Genomic DNA, 20441 nt, shown 5'->3' on the forward strand with positions numbered 1-20441 from the left:
AGGCAGGCAGGGCCGTGCCACTCGGAGGGCCCCAGGCTTTGAGTGCATCACAGCAGCGCCTGGGTCCATCCTGCTCTGCAGGGCCACTTCAAGCAAGGCCCCTCCCCTGGGCAGCTCTGCGTGCCCGGCTCTCACAGTGTTGTCGCAGTGACAGGGTTTCAGCTGGGCTGGAGGCAGGGCAGACTGCACTGTTTGGGGAAACCCCCTCTGACTGGCTGCCTGCCCCATGGGCCTGCCTCCTGGGGTGAGCAGCCAATCGGAGTGGCTGTTGGAAGTGCTCTCAGCAACCCTGAAGCCATGCTAACCGCAGGGGATGGGGGAGCCCTGAGCTGGGAGTGGCCAACGGCTGCCCTTGGGAGCAAGGGGGATGGGGTGTGTGAGGGAGATGAGCCCCTGGAACTGCTCCCCCAACCTGAAGGGGGAGGGGGACCTCACTCCAGCTAGGCCAGGGAGAGGAGAGTGAGAATCCCAGGAGATGCAGAGCGGGGCTGGGCTGGAGACAGAACGAATGGAGGAAGGGGGTTGGGGGTGGGGTGTAAGGTGGCATGAGGGGGGACTGGATGAGGGATGGGGGTGAGTGGGGGTGGGGTGTAAGGTGGTGTGAAGGGGGACTGGGTGAGGGATGGAGCTGAGGGGGCAGAAGTGATGGATGGACTGGGGGGACAGTTTGGGCTTGGAGGTGGTGTGGGAGGCAGAACTTATCGCTGGTCAGGCGGTGACGGTGGCGGGGGGAGAAAGAGCTCCTGCAGCAGGAGCCAAAGTCACCTTACCCAATAAAGCGGAAGATTGGGCAGAACTAATTGTCCCGCCTGCCTCTGCATGCACACACACTGGGCATGGGCTGTGGGAGTTCAAATATCAAACACCACAATACACTATTTATAACAAAATCTCCTGGTTGGAGTGTGGGTGGGGTCTGACTCATGGTTTTGCTCCCTTAGGGTGGGCAATACCGAGCTATATGGATGAGAAGCACTACAGAAGTGCTGGGGGTGATTATAGGGGCACCTGATTCTCGTTACCCTAGTAACACTTCTGTGGACCTTGTCCCTCCCCTGCAGCATACCTGAAAGGTCTGAATCAGAAGCAAAGACGGGAGCATTACTACACCAAGGACTTTGTCACACTGAAGGACATCGACACCTGGAAAAAAATGGCTAAAAGTGAGGCGGGGGGTTTTAAAATCCTTTATTAGTGCATAGTAGATTTTCATTGTGGGCTGGGGTTGTGGGACACTGACAGAACTGTGGTGCAGGAGCCCAGGGTTGGGATTGAGGGGCACTTCAGTGGTCTCCCAGCATAGCCATGTGGCTGTTAAAACCCAGTGTGAATTGGGGTGGAGGGCTCCCCAACTCTGGGATCTGTTCTCCCTCTTGCTTCTGATAGAGCCTAGGCCAATCATGCTTTGGGGCATGGCACAGCCCTGCCCTTTCTATCCCAGAATCCTGGTTCTGGTGGCATGATGGGTGAAGCAGGGTATGTCTGGACACTTTTCCTGTAGGGCGTGAAGACCCCTGACCTTGGACCCTTGTCTCTAGGTGCCCGACTGAAGCAGCCCGAGGAGACCAAATTCCCCAAGGACAATCACCTGAACGAGAAGATCTCGCTTGTCCGCCGGGACATCACCAAACTGGAGGTGGATGCAATCGTCAATGCTGGTGAGTGGGTTACAGATCCCCTCTGCTGACCGGACCCCCTGCTCACGTAGCACCAACAGCTGCCCTCTCTGCATGTTGCTGGTTGGAGTGGAGGCTTCGGGTTGCAGGGGGGGCTTGAACCCCATGGTGAACGTATGGCGAAAGAGGGTTGAGTGGGAGAAAATGTACTCCCATCTATGTCTGGGACTGGCAGGAGTGCCAGCTGCCCGTCAGGCTGTGCTCTGAGCCAGGAGAGGGAGTTTCTGTGGGGTAGGGTGCTGGGCTGCCCCCAAGAGCTGTTGGCTAGGTGCTATTTGGCTCTGGCCTGTCTGTTCTGGAGGGTGGGGGTCCTGTCTGCTGAGAGAATATGCAGCCTGTGCCACTTCTGCACAGTTCTGTTGCCCCCCAGAACCCATTGTATAGGACTTAACCCCACCTCAGATGTGGTATAGAGTCTGTCGATCATCCCACTAAAGAAATGCTGTGTGTGTAGGGTCTAGCCCTTTTCCAGATGTTCTATAGGGTTGGTTATTTGCCTGCCCAAAGATCATGGTGTGTGTATAGGGTTTTGGTTGGCTGTGGAGGGTGGCTTGATCTGTTTCCACCAGTAGCTGCCATATATGTGTGTCCATGGGCTCTGTGTCTCCTAGTTACTTAGTGAGTGGTCTGTGTGAGGTGGTTGGGGGTCGTTACTGTCCGTCTGTCTGGAGGAAGGGTGGGTGTGGATTTATCTGAGGTGTTGGTTTGTTTGTTTGTTTTTTTTGAACCTTTTGTTGAGAGCAAAACTCCCCTTCCCCATTAGTGAAGCTGGGCTGTGTCTGACTGAATTGGGGGAGGTGGGTTTCATGTGGCACTCGCCCCGTTTTTGCTGCTGTCCCTCTGTGAACTTGGCTTGGGGTGGGGGTCATAACATTGCTGGAAATGGGGCTCAGTGCAACTAACCCTCCCTGAGCTTTGGGCGGCTCTAGAACCCCAACCCTGCCACCTATTGGGAAATGGGCTGAACCAGACTCGAGGGGTGAGTGGGTTGGGTGCTATCCGGATTCCGTGACTGTTCTGATACGACTGAATACCCCTCTGTTGTACAAAAGCTGAGCCGGGTGTGGGGCAGGCTCTCTCCAGCATCTTTAGGGTTAAATGAACCAGTGAGACATCACTCCCTGCAGCCCAGGCTGTTGGCCAGACTCAGGTGAGCGTAGTTGTCAGTTACTCAGGGCAGCTCCCTCCATCAAGAGTGATGGGCTCAGGCTTCCTGCAGAGTCAGGCAGGGGTTGCTGCGTGTGTTACCCTGGGGCAGCTCCCCCTTCTCGGTGTGCTTGGCTCAGGGTCTCTGCAGGCTCAGGCAGGCGTTGCTGCAGCTGTTACACTCGAGGTCACGTTTTCCAGTTTTTTGGCTTAAATCTTTCTTTGTTTAAAATGGAGGTCGAGACTCGTGCATCATCCCATGACTCCAGGAGTTGGGGTTTTAAGAGAAATGTGAAGTAGCAGGAGCCTTTTGATAGAATTGTGAGAGCTGGCAAGTGTGATCAAGGACCTGATGCCTTAGAGATGATAGGCCCCGTGTTCTGTTCCTTGCAACTCCCTTTCCTTGGGGCTGGATTGGAGCCAATGCCCCCTTGAGGGGAAAGGCCCCGTCTCCCATTTCCCGTCCCCTGAGCCAGCCACTCACCCTTCTTCTGATCGGGGGCCAGATTGGAGCTGGTGGCCCCTAGAGAGGAAAGGCACTTTATCCAATTCCTTTTCTGCGAAGCATTCTGTGACCAGGAACTCTGTGCGAACAGTGTGTGTGTGATGCTGTATCCAAATGACATCACTGAAAGATGAGACAGTGTCAGATTCTGATTCACCTTCTCTCCCTGTGGTCCCCAATCTGGTGTGTGCCAGAACTGAATGATGGAGCCTTCCCCGGCATCCCCCCTTCCTTAGCAAAGACTCTCCATTCTGTAAGCAATTCATCCCAGAATCCCCCGTGAGAGATGACTCCAGTGCAATTTATCTCTGACATCCGGCTAAGGAGCCTGTCAACCCAGTCAGCACACGCCTCTTAAGCTGCAGGGAGATAAACTCTAGCCATATGTTCCCTGTGTGTGTTCATCATGGCGGGTGCTTGTGGGGAAAAGGCTCTGCTTAGAGCTGACTGCTTTCTGAGAACTGTCTCGACCGTGGGAATTACCAGACTGGTCCATCCATCCCTATATCCCACCTCTGACAGTGGCCAGTACAAGATGCTTCAGAGGAAGTTGTGAGAGCCCTGTGGTGGGCAGATGTGGAATAACCTGTTTTCCATGAATGTCTGATCCTAACCCCCTACTAGAGATCAGCGTAAGCCCTGAATCCTGAGGGTTTAGCTCCCATCCAAAATCTTTGTTAGGGAGGTTCTGTTACTCTGCCTTTGGCACTTATATGACACGTACTGAAAAACTGTCAGATTCTGCGGTCCACAAATCCAGGTGATGTTACTAGATTGGAGAAGGTTCAGAGAAGATCCCAGAGAATGATTAAAGGATTGGAAACAGTGCCTTATAATGCGGTACTCCAGGAGATCTGTCTGTTTAGCTTACTGAAGGTTAAGGTGTGACTTGGTTACAGTCTATAGCAGGGGTGGGCAAACTTTTTGGCCCAAGGGCCACATCTGAGTATGGAAATTGTATGACAGGCCATGAATGCTCACAAAATTTGGGGGCTGGGATGTGGGAGGGGGTGAGGGCTCCGGCTGAGGTGCGGGCTGTGGAGTGGGGCCAGAAATGGGGAGTTAAGGGTGCGGGAGGGAGCTCCAGGCTGGGGCAGAGGGTTGGAGTGCAAGGTAGCGGGGAGGGCTTCAGCTGGGGGTGTGAGCTCTTGGGTGGGGCTAGGGGTGAGGGGTTTGAGGGTGCAGGAGGGTGCTCTAGGCTGGGACTGAGAGGTTTGGAGGGCAGGAGGGGGATCAGGGCTGGGTCAGGAGTGCAGGCTCCGGGTGGCTCTTGCCACAGCTTCCAGGAGCTGCTTGAGGTATATCCCCTCTCCTGCTCCTATGCGGAGTCATGTGCAGGTGCCTCTGCTTGCTGCCAGGTCCACAGGCGCCGCCCCTGCAGCTCCCATTGGCTGCAGTTGGGGTGGGAGGGATAGCTCAGTGGTTTGAGCATTGGCCTGCTAAACCCAGGGTTGTGAGTTCAATCCTTGAGGGGGCCACTTAGGGATCTGGGGCAGAAATTGGTCCTGCTAGTGAAGGCAGGGGGCTGGACTCGATGACCTTTCAAGGCCCCTTCCAGTTCTAGGAGATTGGTATATCTCCAATTATTACATTATTATTTATTATAGTTCCTGGCCAATGGGAGCTGTGGGGGCGGTGCTTGGTGCAGGGGCAGCATGCAGAACCCTCTGGCTCCCTCTACGCATAGGAGCTGGAGGGGGGACATGCCACTGTTTCCGGGTGCCACAGCACGCGTGGAGCAGGACAAGCCCCGGACCCTGCTCCCCGGTGAGAGCTTGAGGGCTGGATTAAAACATTTGAAGGGCCGGATTTGGCCCCTGGGCCGTAGTTTGCCCACCCCCGATCTATAGGAACCTACATGGGGAACAGAAATTTGATGGTAAAGGTCTCTTCAATCTAGGAGACAAAGATCCAATAGGATCCAATGGCTGGAAGATGAAGCGAGATATATTTTGACTGGAAAATAAGGCACAGATTTGTATCAGTGAGGGCAGGGCTGGATTAACCTTTTGTGGGCCCGGTGCCAAATATGTTTGTGGGGCCCCATGGGGGCAATGGCGTGTGGCACGGGGAGATCAGTCCCTGAAGCGAGGGGCCATCCAGGGGCATGGCATGACAGGGGCGGCCCTGCTCGGCCCAATGTGAGGGAACTATTTACAAACCGGCAGTTGTTCTGCCCGGCTCTGTGCTGCCAGCATACCCCTTCCTGTTGGGGGTGGGTCCATGCCACACCACACAGCCTCCCTGCCCAACACTGGAACACACCCTGATTCCCTATGGCCGGAGCCCCCCCAGACTTGCTATGCCCAGCAGCTCCCCAACCCCCCCCAAAAAATGCACAGCGCCCTGCACAACACTACTCCTGATCAGTGCCCCCCTGCCCACAGCCCCACCACTACTGCCCAGCACCCAACACAGAACCCCCACTCCCTAGTGCCCCAACGCACACAAATCTTCCTTGCCCTCACAGCCCAGCACCCCCACAGACCCCTCAGAGACCCACTCCCCCACACCCTGCCTCCCGGCTGCACTCACCAGCCCTGCTGGGAGGTGACTGTGTCTGCCAGGCTGAGCCAGTAGCGCAGCCAGGGCTGGTCCTGGGGCTGGGAATCGCTCCAGCCCCTCGGGAGTGGCGCTATCAGCCAGGCCAGGACCTGCCCCAGCCGGGCTCCCTCAGGACCCACTTGCCTGGAAGGGCCCAGCCAAGCCCCCCACACTGTCCCCCCTCAACTGCCGAGACTGGCCAGGCTTCTGCACCAGTCCCAGGCGGCTCAGCTTTGGGGAGACAGGTGGGGCCCCACAGGTGGTGGGAAGCAGAGACTGCCCAGAGCCGGAGGTGCACTGAGGCCAGGAGGCAGAGAGGAGTGCTTGACCGGCCAGCGAGCAGGCCGAGAGGAGCAAGTGATTGGGCAGGGGGTAGCCAGCAGGCTGGTGGGGTCTCAGGGCACAGTGCAAGTGGAGCAGGCCGGGGCCCCTTCTGAGCATGGGCCCGGCTCTATGGCGCCATTGTAGACCCGGCACTGAGTGAAGGTGATTAACCACTGGAACAACTTCCCAAGGGGAGTGGTGGATTCTCCATTACTAGCTGTGTTTTACATCCAGATTGGCTGTTTTACTAAGCGATCTGCTCTGGTTCAACCAGGAATTAAGTCAGGGCTGTCCTATGGGGCCTGTGTTATACTGGAGGTCAGACTAGACAATTGCAGTGGTCCCTTCTGGTCTTACCATCTATGAATCCACTGTTCTAGCTCTGGACATTCTTGTTAGAAATATAAATGCTCAGCCCCTCTTTGGATCTTGCTAAATTTTTGATTTCAACAGCTTCCAATGGAAGAGAGATCTGCTGGCTAATAATACGTCAAGTGAATAAAGTATTTCCTTTGATCAGTTTAGAATTGGCCACCTCCCATTGCAGTGGTGATCCCCTGGCTTCCCCATTTCCAATTGCTCTAGCAAGCCCTGAAGGTTCAAAGTCATTGCAGGGCTAATTCGTACTGCGTAGCTACAGGCCCTGCCTGAAATCAGGAGGCCCCTGGTTTTCCGGGTGCTGTACAGACCCACAATTCAATGAGGAGGTTGCAAATGAATTTTTGTCCGCTTAAAAAAAAGTGGTTGGGTTTTTTTTTATGACACAAAGGAGTTTCTGGTTGAAATTACACTTTGATGGGAAAATTTCCCTCCCACTCGCTTTGGCGCTAGTGGAGGGGGCTCGTGTTTGTAGCAGAACCTGGGGTGCCATGGGGGGCACACCAAGAGGAGGTGATGCAATGAGTGTGACAAGCCAGGAATATGCCTATGGCAGGAGGGTTAGGAATGGATGTGAGAAGGGGCCAGTTTGCAGGCATGGGAAGGGCAGCTGTTTGAAGGGCAGTAGTGGCTGAGGGTGAATGAGCAGGTGTTTGGGGAGCAGGAGCACTCTCTAGGATTGCAAGGCATGAGAAATTGCTGTGGCTGAGTGCTTCAGGGACTAGCAGAGCCATTTCTTAAATGCAGCCTCGGACTCTTGGCTGGAAATGGGAACGCAGAGGTGGTAATGAAGTGGTGAAGGCTGCGACAGCAGATTTGGAGAAAACGCTGAAGGCAAGATGGTAATTTGGGCAGCAGTAAATCATTTAAGCCCTGTCATTCTGGGTGCTGCAGAGACCCTGACCAAAGTTAGGGCCCCGGTTTGTGCAGAGCCGCGTGACACATAGTGAGAGGCAGTCCCTGCCCTAAAGAGCTCGTGTACTGAATAGACGAGGGGTGGGTGGGGAGATGGACACAGTGTGAGGGGAAGGGGTTACCCAAGGCCAGTGGCAGAGCTGGGTCAGAGCCCAGATTACCCTCCTTCCCTTTGTCTGATTTGGCTCTTTCGGGCTTTGCTCCATATAGAATTTGCACCAGTGACTTAAATCCCTGGTGGAACGGAGTTAGTTAAGCCAGTGCAACCCCTGTGGATATTTGTATCTGCTTAAAACAGCTTAATCGGTTTAGTTTGTGCCTGTAAATTGACTGATGTGAGGTTAAATCAATATAAGCTGGGTTTAAATTGATGTAAGGGCATCCACATGCAACGTTGCATTGGAGTCGCTAACTTGGTGTAAAGTCACATCTCTGGTTATATTGGTGTAACTTTGTATTTAGATCCGCCTGTGTCTGTGCAGCACAGTGGGGCCCCTAATCTCACTTGACCCTCCCCTGCTACGCATGACAAGTAATAATACATCTAAGATTGACACAGTTGATTCTTCATTGCAATGTTCTCTCCCCCGCCCCAAGGCTGGGCAGCAGAGGGCGCCAACGTCTCAGCTTTCCAATGTGCTGCTTATTAATTTCTGCCCCAATAAATCAACCTGTTTATTAGAAGAATAAAAGTCTTAACTAACAAGGGGCTTTGTCAGTGCTTCATAAATCCTGCTTCTGTGCCTCATGAAACCCATATGTGGTTAATTCATATGTAAAGTCACAAGCAGGAATATAATACCTGTCCATTAAATTCTATGTGACCTGATAATCATCATTAGCCATGAGTAATTGCCTGATCAGCATTGCACAGCAGCAAGGGAAATGCATTTAAGCTAGTAGCTCGTCTGTACTAATAGGGTGTGTGTGGATGAGGGAGTTTGTTTCCGGGCCTGGGGGCACGACACACTCCTTTGTAGGTCACTGCTTCTAGGGAGAGGGGACTGGTCTGGGCTTTTCCTGCATGGAATGGAGCATTCCTGCCAGGGCGTTGTTCCCCTGGAGGCTTGCAGCACTGAGCTGGGCGGGCCTGGCTCCTTGGTTGAAAATATAAGGGGTTCCAGTTCATTACGGGACAGGGCAGGGCAGGGGATGTCCCTGGCTGGTGTACACTGACCCAGCTCCGTTGGTGACAATTTACAGCAGCTGGAGACCTGGCCCCGCTCATTCCAATGGAGCGGTGGCTGATTTACACCCGCCAGGGATCTGGCCTGAGGACCTTATGAAGCCGTAAGAGGACTGCAAAGTTTGATCTCAAAGAACAGTATGGATATTAACAAAGCATCCCATTTCCATTTACAAATGGAAAACGTGATGCACAGACAGGGAAAGTGACTCACCCAAGACCATACAGCAAATCAGTGGCAAAGCTGCGAATAGAACCCGGGAGTCCTGACTCCCAGTCCCCTGTGTTCTGATCACTAGTTGCCCTCTGTAGTTAAGATAATAATGAAGTGAGACATGATTATGGCCACTCATCATACAGAACCTGGGGACCTAATATTCAGATGTTGGTTGCTAACATTAGGCCCCTAAATTAATATTTGAGCATGTAGAGATTTGGCTTGATTCCTGTAGACCCCACTAACTGCTTAGGCTCTCGAGTGACAGGCTGGCCTTGTACCTAACGCTCTGGGCCAAGATTCAAGGCACTTGGGTTCAATTTGAGATGGGGGGGCCCATGTGCCAGGCATTGCACATACACAGAGTGAGAGACAGTCCTTGCCTCAGAGAGCTCACTGGCTAAATAGATAAAACGGGAGGAAAACTAAGCCACTGACGAGGAAGGGACTTGCCCACATCAGAACCCAGGAATCCTGAGCTATCCGACCCAGTGTGTCTGTCTGGACTGCACTGCTTTTCATCTTGGGAATTAACCTCTGACAACCTTGGGAGACCTGGTTCAAGCCCCTGCTCTTTCACAGGCTTCCTGTGTGACTTTGGGCAAGTCGATGTTTCTGTCTGTGCCCAGTGTCCCCTGGGGATGAGAGCACTGCCTTGCCTTACAGGCAGCTTGTGAGGATAACTACATGACAGCAGTGGGGTTCCTCGCCTGTTTGGGTTCAGGCCCCACCTGTAAGCTGTGGTGGCTTGTTGTGACCCAGAGACCTCTCTGGATGTCCGAGACCATGCAGGGATCCACTGGGGGTGGGGAGGCTCTGAGCTAAGATTCCAGCTGCTCCAGCCAGAGGTGAATGGCTGGCTCGCACCCCACTGGCAATTGGGGGAAGGGACAAAAAACTGAGACACTCCAAAAAACCACAGTGCTCATGGGGAGACAGAGGGTGAGGGGTGGGGAGGATTTGGGAGCCTGCAGGTGAAGTGGAGAGATTGTGGGGCCAGGTGGTGTAGTGAGGAAGGAGTTGCGGGGGATAGGGTGGGGAGGCTGGGGAAGGAATTGAAGTGCAGTGAAGGGCTGGGGGAAGGCTCTGGAGCCCAAGGGAGTGTGGGGGGAGCCGACAGCTCCCAAAAACCACATGGCCCCACACACGGCCCATGGGTGCACAGGGTAAAAGTGAGGGGGGGGAATGTGGGGTTCTGGGGGTAATGTGGGGGGGCTGGGGAAGGAGTTAGGGGGGACAGAAAGGGCTGGGGGTGTATTGGGGAAGGATCTGCAGACACTTTGCTGAGGTTCCAGAGCTGTGAGCCACTGTTACCCCTATCAGCTTCAGCAAGTGAGAGCTTTGCTTCGCTGTGTGCCAGCTCCCTGACGCACCAGCCTGGCTGCCTTGCCAGCAAACTCTTTAGGGCTCAGCCAGTCCAAAACTCGCCACAATCAGTGACCTCCCGAGTGCCACAGAACCATCTTCCCCTGTGGCGCTCAACCCCCCCCCCCTTACTGCACCACCCACAAAACCTTATCAGATCCACTGCTCCTCTACAGAGACAGTCTGCAGCAGCTTATTAACTTCTGGAGGTTTACAAACCCTCCCCTTCCATCAAAGTACTGAGTTGGTTTATAGTACAAGTAAAACAAGTTTAATTAACGAAAGGACCCAGGTTTAAGTGATAGCGAGTATAAGGACTAAAGACCGAGGAATGGTTACAAACACACACAAGTAAGAAACTTGTCTAAGGTGTCCATCTAACTGAACAAACTAAAAACCTCTATTCAAAGAAGTTTTTCTCTACAGTCATTCCTCCAGCGTGGCTGCCCAGTTTTTTAGCTAGGACTCCTCGCAGAGCTCAGACTGCTTGGGTTCTTTGTCTTCCCAGGTGAAGGATAAATTAGGGGCTCTCTCCCTCCTTTTCTAGTCCACTAAACTTTTGAAATGTGGTCTTTGACAGGGAAGCCCAGACAAAGCTGCTGTCTCCTGCTGGGGCGTAGATGCCATGCTGTCTTCTCCTCCGCTTGATGCCTTTATTTACCCTCTGTAAATGGTCCTTCATTGTCTCTGCCTGACGACCAGGCGGGTCAGACAAGCAAATACACGTTCCTTTGTCTAGGGCAGACTGGGCATTGCTTGGCAAACACATTTCCAGCACATATTTATGACTCTTAGTGCACACCCAGTACATACACCACACAATGGCTTTGGGGACCAGTGCGTTACCTTGCATGACACCTTTTGGATCAATATCTTGACAACAGTGTGTGTGGTGTGTTAAACTGCTCAGGCCAACTGAGATTTACTATTACTTACCAGGGAGCCCTTTGCCAACCAGCTTTGGGGTTTTCCTAGGATCACAGGTACACTAGGGGGCTGGTACTTACCAGAGGACATGACACCAGCTGCTCCCTCTTGGATCCTGTCCTATGAAGCTGCTGGACTTGGCTTACTGCTCCGGGCATTGTGATTGCTGGGATGGCAGTGCTGTCCAGGTTCGGCCCAGCCACCCCTCTGGCATGATGACAGGGCTGGCCAGGCCAAATCTGTGTGAATGGCTTTGCAACCTAGCACATAGGGTTGCAGTGCCACTCATCCTGTGTCATCAAGCCAGAGGGCCAAACCTGAGCAGTGTTGCGATCCTGGAGGTCACAGTGCCTGGTGTGGGAAGCCGAGCCCAGCCAGCCCTGTGACCCTTGGATGCATTCTGGTAACCCAGTTTTGGGTCATAACCCACAGATTGAGAAACCTTGCAGTAAAGATTGTGAGGTGCCAAATACCATGGTGTGGGGGGCGGGGGGGCATAAAAGTACCGTAGATAGATCAAGGGCCTTTTCTCTGGTTCCCTAGCTAAAGAATTCAGCTGAACAGCAACTGCCCTAGTCTTGCCCTGGTTCTATTAGGCAGGTGATGGTACTGGCTCGATCTATCTACAGAGAGCTAGAATGAGGAAGGACCAAGTCCCTTCTGTTATGAATCACTGCCTTCTAATATGGGACTGCGAAGAGCAGGAGACAAACTCTAAGCAGATATTGCAATGCTGAAGTGTCAGTGTAAATTGCTTTATCTGTCACTTCAACTCTGTTGCTCTCTGCTGTTTGCCATCCCTTGGGGAAATCAGTTGCCAGAGATGCAGGGATAGTGCCTGGGCGGAGCTCCAACTTCGTGGCTTTTGGCAAGGGAAACTGCACCATTTTGGGGGAAAAGAGCCAGTCTGGGTGGAGGCTGCTTACCAGGGTGAAGAATGGATTTTGGGGGTGGGGGGGTAGGGGGTTCTGGAAAATTCTGAAAAATTGGGGGAAAAAAAAGAATTGTTTGGGTCCAACTGAACTTTCAGTAAATGGAAAAGTTAGAAGATTTGTTTAGATTGTGATAGATTTTGATTGATTTCCGATGGCTGTGACGGGGGCGTTTAAATTAAGGGACATTTTGAAACAAAAAGTCATTTCAACCCAAAAATGTGAAACTTTGTTTTTTTCCTTCAGAATTTTTCTCTTGTTTGTTTTCCTGCCCCAGCAGCTCTGTGAAAGGGACACAACTTTGTGGGTTGTTGTGGGGTTGCTGCACCTGCATTTTTTCCCCCCTGCAAAAAATAATGTGGCTAAAAACTTTCCTGAAGCTCTAATGCCAAGGCAGAGCTCCAGCTTCACGGCTTTAGAGCAAGTGGCAGTGGGGGCAGCTGCACAGATCTCGGGGAAGATCCAGCCTCTGTGGAGGCTGCTTAGTGTGTTGCAGATTTCATCATTGTGCTGCAGTGGGATTTGCTGGGACAGTAGGGAAGTGAGAGGAAGAATAGTGCAGTGCTTAGAGTGGTAGCTGGGGTCTCGACTTGGCCCTAGGCATCACTATTATTGAATAGTGGTGTGGTATCACCCAGTCAGAGACCAGGCTCCCAGTGTGCTAAGTGCTGCACAGACACAGAATAAAGAGACAGTAACTGGGGCAAAGGGACTGACTTACCCCAGTAACTAATAACCCTGGTGCTGCACTGACAGAGCCCCTGCTCCTCTGTTCCTGTCAGCCTTTCTTTTTATACACAGCTCATGACACCTCGGGACCCCTTTGTAAAGGCAGATGCCAATGCTACAGATGGGCAGACTGAGGCAAGTGAGGAGGAGTATTGCTGAGGGACAGACTCAGAGGTGGCTTTGTTGTTTGAGTGGTGTTATTTGAGCAGTCATGGACCAAGACTCTGTTGTGCTAGTTGCTGCACAGACAGAACAGTAAGATGGTCCCTGCCCCAAAGAGCTGACAACCGAAGGGACAGTCTACACTGCAATCACAGGGTGTGACTCTAGCTCGTGTAGACATACTCGAGCTCACTTTAATCTGGCTAGCTCAGGTACCAGTGCTGTGAAGCTGCAGTGCAGGGCTCATCATGGGCTAGTGCCTGAGTAATCACCGGGTGGCCCGGGTGGCCCTGTACAGCCTATCTACGTGAGCTGCAGTCGCATGCCCGAGCTGCAGCGTAGCCATACCCTTAGCAGAAGAAAAGAGACAGCAGGTGGAGACAGAGCAGCTGATGGTGGGGCACAAGCAGACAGTGACAGAGCAGTTAGATCACGGTCTGTAAGGGCCTGCACAGGGGAGGAGATTTCTGAGAGCCCCAGGGTCTGTCATACTGCAAAGGCAGAAGCAGAGGAAAGGTGGCCCTGGGGTTAGGATGGTAGCCTGGAACTTGGGTTCAATTCCTTGCTCTGCCACAGACTCCCTTGGGTGGGTCTCAACTCCAATGAGTTAGGCGCCTGCATAGTTTGAAAAATCTGGTCCTTGGTGCATCTCTGCCTCAATTTCCCCATCTGTACAATGGGGATAATAGCACTGTGCTGCCTTATGGGGGGTTGTGAGAATGCGTGCATTCCCGGGGTCCTGACTCCTAGCACTGTGCCTGACCCACTAGCTAAGAGCTGCTGCTGTTCCTCATGCAGCTGAGCCATTGCTCACCCAAGCCAGTCCATCCATTTGAGGAGTTCCCCGAAGCGATTTCCTCTCCTGGGGTGACTGATTCTTGTTTAACTAGCCTGCGTTCACGCCCAGCAGCTACTGTTAACCCAGCTCGTGAGCATCCTTCTTTTTATAGACTCTCTCCGTCTGTCTCCTTGGAGCAATTCCTGATTCAGAAACTCACTGGGTTGCATTGAAAGAGACATTATAAAGTGCTGGACTGATAGCTTAAGTCAGGCTCCGGCATTCAGTTTAATGGACAGCTTTTATCTCCCTTTTTATTACACAAAATCATTTAAGCGGCTCTCTGGCTTTGTGAATAAAACAGAGCTTTCGTCTTGAGCTTCCCTCACTCTGATCTGCTACCCCAATGTTCAAATCGAGCCAAGGTCCCAAAGCTGTCGGGTCATGATCCGCCCGCTCACGCACGCTGTCCGTTGGCTCCAGGATCATATGACAGCTTTTGGGCTAGATTGCTATTCAAAGGCTCTTGTGCAAAAAAAAAAAAAAAAAAAGTGCAAAGCATGTAGCACAACCAGAAGTGAATTTCCCCCTCTACACACACTTCCCTCACTAATCGTGTACCCCAGACAGGGCCGCCCAGAGGGGGGGGCAAAGGGGGCAATTTGCCCCGGGCCCCGGGCTCCGCAGGGGCCCCCAAGAGAAGAGCGGGCCGGGGCGGGGCGGGGAGGGGGGTAAGGGGCCGAGGCCGGGGGGGGGGGGAAGCGGGACCTGCCGCCGCCGCTGCCGCCGCGGAAGCGCAGCCCGATCTTCGGCGGCGGGGGGCCCCTTCTGTTCCGGGACCCGCCGCCAAAGTGCCCCGAAGACCCGCGGCGGGGACCCCCCCCCCGCCGCGGGGAGTCGGGGCACTTTGGCGGCGGGTCCCGGAATGGAAGGGGCCCCCCGCCGCCGAAGACCCCGGGCCCCCGGAATCCTCTGGGCGGCCCTGACCCCAGAGCTTGGTTTATGTGCTCACGGATTTCACGACTGGGCGATTGTGTGCTGGGGAATGCATGGAATATGGGATATGCCCATTAAAATATAGTTTTATGCTGGACTCATACTGAATATGCTGTGTGTGCTTGTAGCATATCCCCGGCTAAGCATGCATGGTGATTGATTTACCACACTGGGTGCTGTGCACACTCACTGCTTGGCCTTGGCATTCTGGGAGCTGGGCAGGTATCAGAACAATAGGCCTGCAATATTTTGCAATTTGTGTGCCCCTGCTGAACCTCTGGAAGAAACCTGCAGCCATCGAATGTTGCATCATCACCCTAAATTGTCCTCAGCCAATCAGAATGATCCTGGATCCTTTTGTAGTGGTTGTGTGGAAGTTTGTTATTCTGGGCCTACAGGAATTTGTGATATCTTGTGCCCTGGTGTGGGGGAAGAGCAGAGAGGAGCTGGGGGTCAGGACACCTGGGTTCTATTGTGGTGGGTGCTGCACAGACCCTGACCAAGATCAGGGCCCCTATTGTGTGCCAGGTGCTTCACAAACCCTGCCTGAAATTGGGGGTCCAGGGTAGCTACATAGTGAGAAACAGTCCCTGCCCTGAAAAGCTGAACATCTCACTACACAAAAGGTGGGATGGAAAACAGAGGCACCAGGAGGGTAATGGCAGAGGTCAATGGCGGAGCTGAGAACAGACCCCACTCTGGTGCCTGCCTTACCTGCTGGACCATGCTGTCTGGCTATAAATATATATACACTTTGCTAGAACACTGGACTGGGACTCTGGAGACCTGGGTTCTATACTCGGCTCTGCTGCTGGGTCACCTTGGGCAAGTCATTGCCCTGCGCGGTGCTTCAGTTTCCCCAGCTGTAGATGGGGATAATGATACTGACCTCCTTTGGAAATTGCTGTGAGATTTACTGAGTAAAAGTGCTATAGAGAGCAAGGGATGAATAGGATTTGGCGGTGCAGTTGCTGCTGAGCCACTTGTGTGAACTGGGCTTGTGATTCTGTATGTACTTTTGCTGTGCATCTTTCTGAGGACTGAAACCTGTTGCTTTTAAAAGGACACCTGGACTCACTGTGCCCAAATCCCCTTCCCCTACCACCAGCCTCCTTTGTGCCCCTGGCCAAAGCTCCCCTTCCTCTTCCTCTCTTCTAATGCCAACCTCTTCCTGCTTCACGCTCCCCTCTTGCCCCTCCTTTGCAGTGTCCAGCTCCCCGAAGAGTGCATCCCGGAATGCAGTGCTGTACGTTCTCTGTAACTGGGAAGGCTGGGGGTGCGCTCATCAAGTGCCAGCCATGCATCTCGGTGCCATTTCAGATCCTGCCTTTCCCTGCCCCCATTGCAGTGTCTGCTTCCCAGCGCGCAGTGCTCATGGCAGGGAGGGAACCGCTCACAGCTGTGGAAGTGATGGCAAAGCTAACCCACGGGGGCCTCCTCACTCAGCGTGGCCAGTCCCTGCTACTGCAGGCAAGCCCCGACATTTAATCTCCAGTTTATCCAGCTCCATCTTCAAACTAGCTGGGCTGCTTCACCCCACTGCTTCTATGGGGAGGAAGGCTGCTCCCGAACTCCCTCCTCTGATGGGTTGACACCTTCTCATCTGCAGCCTCAGTTGATTCCTGACCAGTTTATCCCCACTGGTTCTTGTGGCAACATTGTCCTTTAGCTTCAATAGACCTTTTCCCTACCCAGGTCCCCATTCCCACTTATAGACCCAACCAGATCCCCTCTCAGCCTTCGCCTTCCCAGGCTGAACAGGCCCAGCTCGCTCCGTCTCCTCCCGTAAGATCAGTTCTCCTCTCCCCTGATCAGCCTGGGAGCCCTTCTCTGCACCGGGCTGGTTTGGATCCTTTGTTCCTGAATGTGGGTGACCAGAACTGCACCCAGTGTTCCCACTGTGCTCTTTCCAGTGCCTTGTCCAATGCCATTAATACTTCCCTTTCTCCACTGGAAATCCCTCATCTGATACAGTCGCATAATTTGTGGTGCTAACAGTTGGCTTGAGTTGCTGCCTCATCAGGGCTCAGAGCAAGTGATTCCTGGAAAGGGCTGCCCGGGGGGGGCGGGCAAGTGGGTCAATTTGCCCCAGGCCCTGGGCCCCGCAGGGGCCCCCACGAGAGTTTTCTGGAGCCCCTGGAGCGGGGTCCCTCACTCCGGGTCCTCTTCGCTCCGGGTCTTCGGCGGCGGGTCCCACTTCGGCGGTAATTCGGCGGTGGGGGGGGCCCTGCCACGGGTCTTCGGGGCACTTCGGCGGCGGGTCCCGGAGTGGAAGGACCCCCCGCTGCTGAATTACTGCCGAAGCGGGGTCCCTGCCGCCAAAGACCCCAGGCCCCTTGAATCCTCTGGGCGGCCCTGCTCCTGGACACCCCCCTCACTGATCAAAATACATCTTTAAATATTTATTTCCCCTCAGCCCTGCTATCAAATTGTTTTCCCGCGTCAGGGCGGTGGGGTTGCTACCTGCAGCCCTTCTGTGGCAGAGATTAATTGCAAGGTGGAGCTGGCTAGGCGGGGCAGAGGTTGGCGGGAGATTAAGGCTGGCTGTGGGGTTAAAATGCTGTTTGGTCTTCAGTAGTTCTGGGGTCCGTGATGGCCTCTGCCTGGTGCTCTGCTGCCCTCGAGGCTGTGCAGTTGTTTGTGTAAAGTGAGCCCACAAATGCTGCTGCTCCCCTGGCCCGTGCGCTGGCGATGTGAGCCACCCCCCTCGGTCATAGATTTTAAAGACAGAAAGGCCCATTCATAGATTCTTGGCCTGGAAGGGACCTCGAGAGGTCATCGAGTCCAGCCCCCTGCCCTCATGGCAGGACCAAATACTGTCTAGACCATCCCTGGTAGACATTTATCTAACCTACTCTTAAATATCTCCAGAGATGGAGATTCCACAACCTCCCTAGGCAATTATTATTATTTATATTGCAGTAATGGACTGGGCCCCTTGTAGTGATAGGTGCTTTACAAACACAGAACAAGATGATCCCTGGCCTCAATCCTTTACTCTGACCTTCCTTGAGAAGCCTGTAAACGGCATTTGTCAAAAATCGGCCGACTAGAATATGCTGCTTTAAGCCAGCAGCTCTGAACTGACTCCCTGAGATGCAGGGCAAGAGCCTCTCTTGTCGAGGATGTTGGGCAATCCCTGAAGCTCCGTGCCTCAGTTTCCCCAGCCCCGATCTATAGAGCATGGGGAGCTACCTAGGGTTAGTTAAAATCTGTAACGAGTTTTGATGGCGGAAGTTTGCCCTGAAAGCCCAGCCCAGTCCTGTGCTCAGCCCTAGTGAACTCGCCCTCACACGCTTGTCTCCCCTCCCACTCCCCCAAGGCTGGGCAGCTATCTGGCCTGTAAGGATAGTCATGACTGTTATCTCATCAGCTTGGTGCTTTTCACCCGCTGCTACGGCGCAGTCTCGCTGATCACGGATTCTGCTGCTGCCCTGAAAACACACGCTGCATGTTAACGTTCCTCTTGAATCTGTTTGTATTAGCTGGCTGGCTGCAGGCTGCAAATGGCCTATCTCGGATATGTGCTGGGTACTACATGTGCAGAACCACAACGCAGAGAGAGACCTGGAGAGTGGGGGCAGGGGTGGAGATAGGATTAGAGCCCAGCAGTTCTCCTCTCTCCCTTGAGCCCACTGCTCTAATCCCAAGACCCTGCTCCCCTTGCAGAGCTAGGGCTCGGACTTCAGGATTCAAATTTCCATTCCATTCCCTCCTTGAGCTAATGCCCTTATGCCCTAGACCTCACTCCCGCAAACAAACCCCAAGAGTCCTGCCGTTTAGCTCCACTTTTCTCTAACCTACCGGACCCCATTCCCATCCCAGAGCCAGGAATGGAAGCCAGGCATCCTGACCCCCAGCCCCTCCCTGTTCTAACCACACTACAAGACACTTGTGGCCAAGCAGGGCATCCTCCACCAGCAGTTGTAAGGGAATCAATGGGGTTCCTTTCACCTCCCTCCAGGAAAGGTGCCCCGGGTGTGAGAGCAGCCTTGTCCCTGTCACTCCTTCTCTCTGTTCCCCTGCTCCTGGCCAGAAGAATCCCCATCAGAGTAGCGACGGGCTGGAGCCATCTTGCCAGGGAGCCAGGAGCATGAGATCCAGTCCAGACAATTCGCTGTCTGAGCCTGTTTGTCCCTGCCTTGATTATAGCTGTCGGGCTGTATTGCACATTCAGGTTTTCGCTGGCATTGAGCTGCGATTCCCTCTTTTCAGAGGGTTCGCCGGGAGTGAGATGCTTTTGAGTAGCTGCCAAGCAAATGGCTTAGAATTGACGGGAACTGCTCATCAGCTCAACCATCAGTTTAGGAGCTGCCAGGGGAATCGTGCTCTGTAGAAGAACCCTACTAATAGAACGGGTTTATTATGTGTGTTATGGGCGCGACAAGGGGACCCCAACTAAGATCGCCAGTTGTACCAGCGTCTGCCCAGAACCTGACTGAGAATGGGGCCCCCCACTTGGCCTGGTGCTGCGCAGACCCTGACCTACATCAGTCCCCCTCCGCCCACTGCCAGGTGTTACTCAGAGCCTGACTGAGAATGGGGCCTCTGTTGTGCTAGGCACTGTGCGGACCCCAAATGAGATTGGGACCTGCTCCTCTCACCTTGTTCTGGGTGCTGTGCCGACTCCAACTGAGATCAGGGCCCCCCTGTTGAGCTGGATGCTGCATAGAACATGACCAAGATCATGGCTCGTGTGTGTGTTTAGCTCCTTATTTCACTGTTTCCTCTGGCTCCTGATTGCAGCTGCCCCCTTCGGGGAAAGTAACTCACTGGCTGTGACCAGACCACGGTGCTGAGACAGCTTCAGAGCTGGGTAGCTTCCTTTCAACCTCAAATCCCCATCCCACTTCAGCCCTAGCAGCGCAGTGATGGGATGCACCTCCCCCCCTTCTCAGCTCTTCCTAATTAGCGCTTGATCAGGAACGTGCAATAAAAACGTGAGTCATACATCCATCCCTGGTGCCTTTCACCGTCATGTAACAGCATTTGTGAGCTGGAGCCTAAATTGCAAGGCTGAGCTGGCTCACTTTCTATGGCGGTGACCCTCGCTCATTACCAGACACTGCAATTATGCCGCAGACGGGAATTCCACCTCCCCGCAGGGTGAATTCAGGGGCTGGATGGACAGCCCTAGAGATGGCAGTTTGCTATCCAAATGCAGGCCCATCTGCTCCGCCTATATGGCGGAAAGGGTGGTCAGTGTCTGTAGTGCATGTGTGAGTGTTGCTGTTTGTATTATGAGAGAGACCGAGATTCTGATTGAGATCAGGGCCCCCTGTGTCAGATACTGCACAGACCCTGACTGAGACTGGGGCTCCCATCAAGCTGGGTGGTGCACAGACCTAGAGGAGACCAGGGCCCCATCAAGCTGGGACCTGTACATGCTCTGACAATCCGGCTCTGAAGCCAGGCTCATCAAGAGTATGTACATGCAGTACACAAGAACACAAAGATTAACTCTCACTGAATCTGGCTACCCACGCACACATTTTAGTTTAGTGTTTGCATCCCAAGGATTAACTGTGACCAAAGGTGCACCCTCCCACCAGCACACGCACTTGCAAAACGCAGCTGTCACCTCACTTTAAAGCTGTTTTAATTAAAACTCATCACCTGATGACCTTTCACATTTCACAGCCGGCTTATAAAAGGGGGGTG

The 20441-nt window shown here is 53.6% G+C and overlaps 1 protein-coding gene across 1 annotated transcript in view; it reads left to right on the top strand.

The window, feature by feature from the left end:
• MACROD1 (mono-ADP ribosylhydrolase 1) overlaps positions 1–20441 on the top strand; it is a 203971-nt gene that overhangs the window by 3954 nt on the left and 179576 nt on the right. The window contains exons 2-3 of the mRNA XM_045024864.1: positions 1062–1163; positions 1539–1658. Coding sequence (XP_044880799.1) covers positions 1062–1163; positions 1539–1658 — 222 coding nt within the window. The remainder of the gene's footprint in view (positions 1–1061; positions 1164–1538; positions 1659–20441) is intronic.

Source organism: Mauremys mutica, chromosome 7, assembly GCF_020497125.1.
Source record: "Mauremys mutica isolate MM-2020 ecotype Southern chromosome 7, ASM2049712v1, whole genome shotgun sequence".
Lineage (NCBI taxonomy): Eukaryota > Metazoa > Chordata > Testudines > Geoemydidae > Mauremys > Mauremys mutica.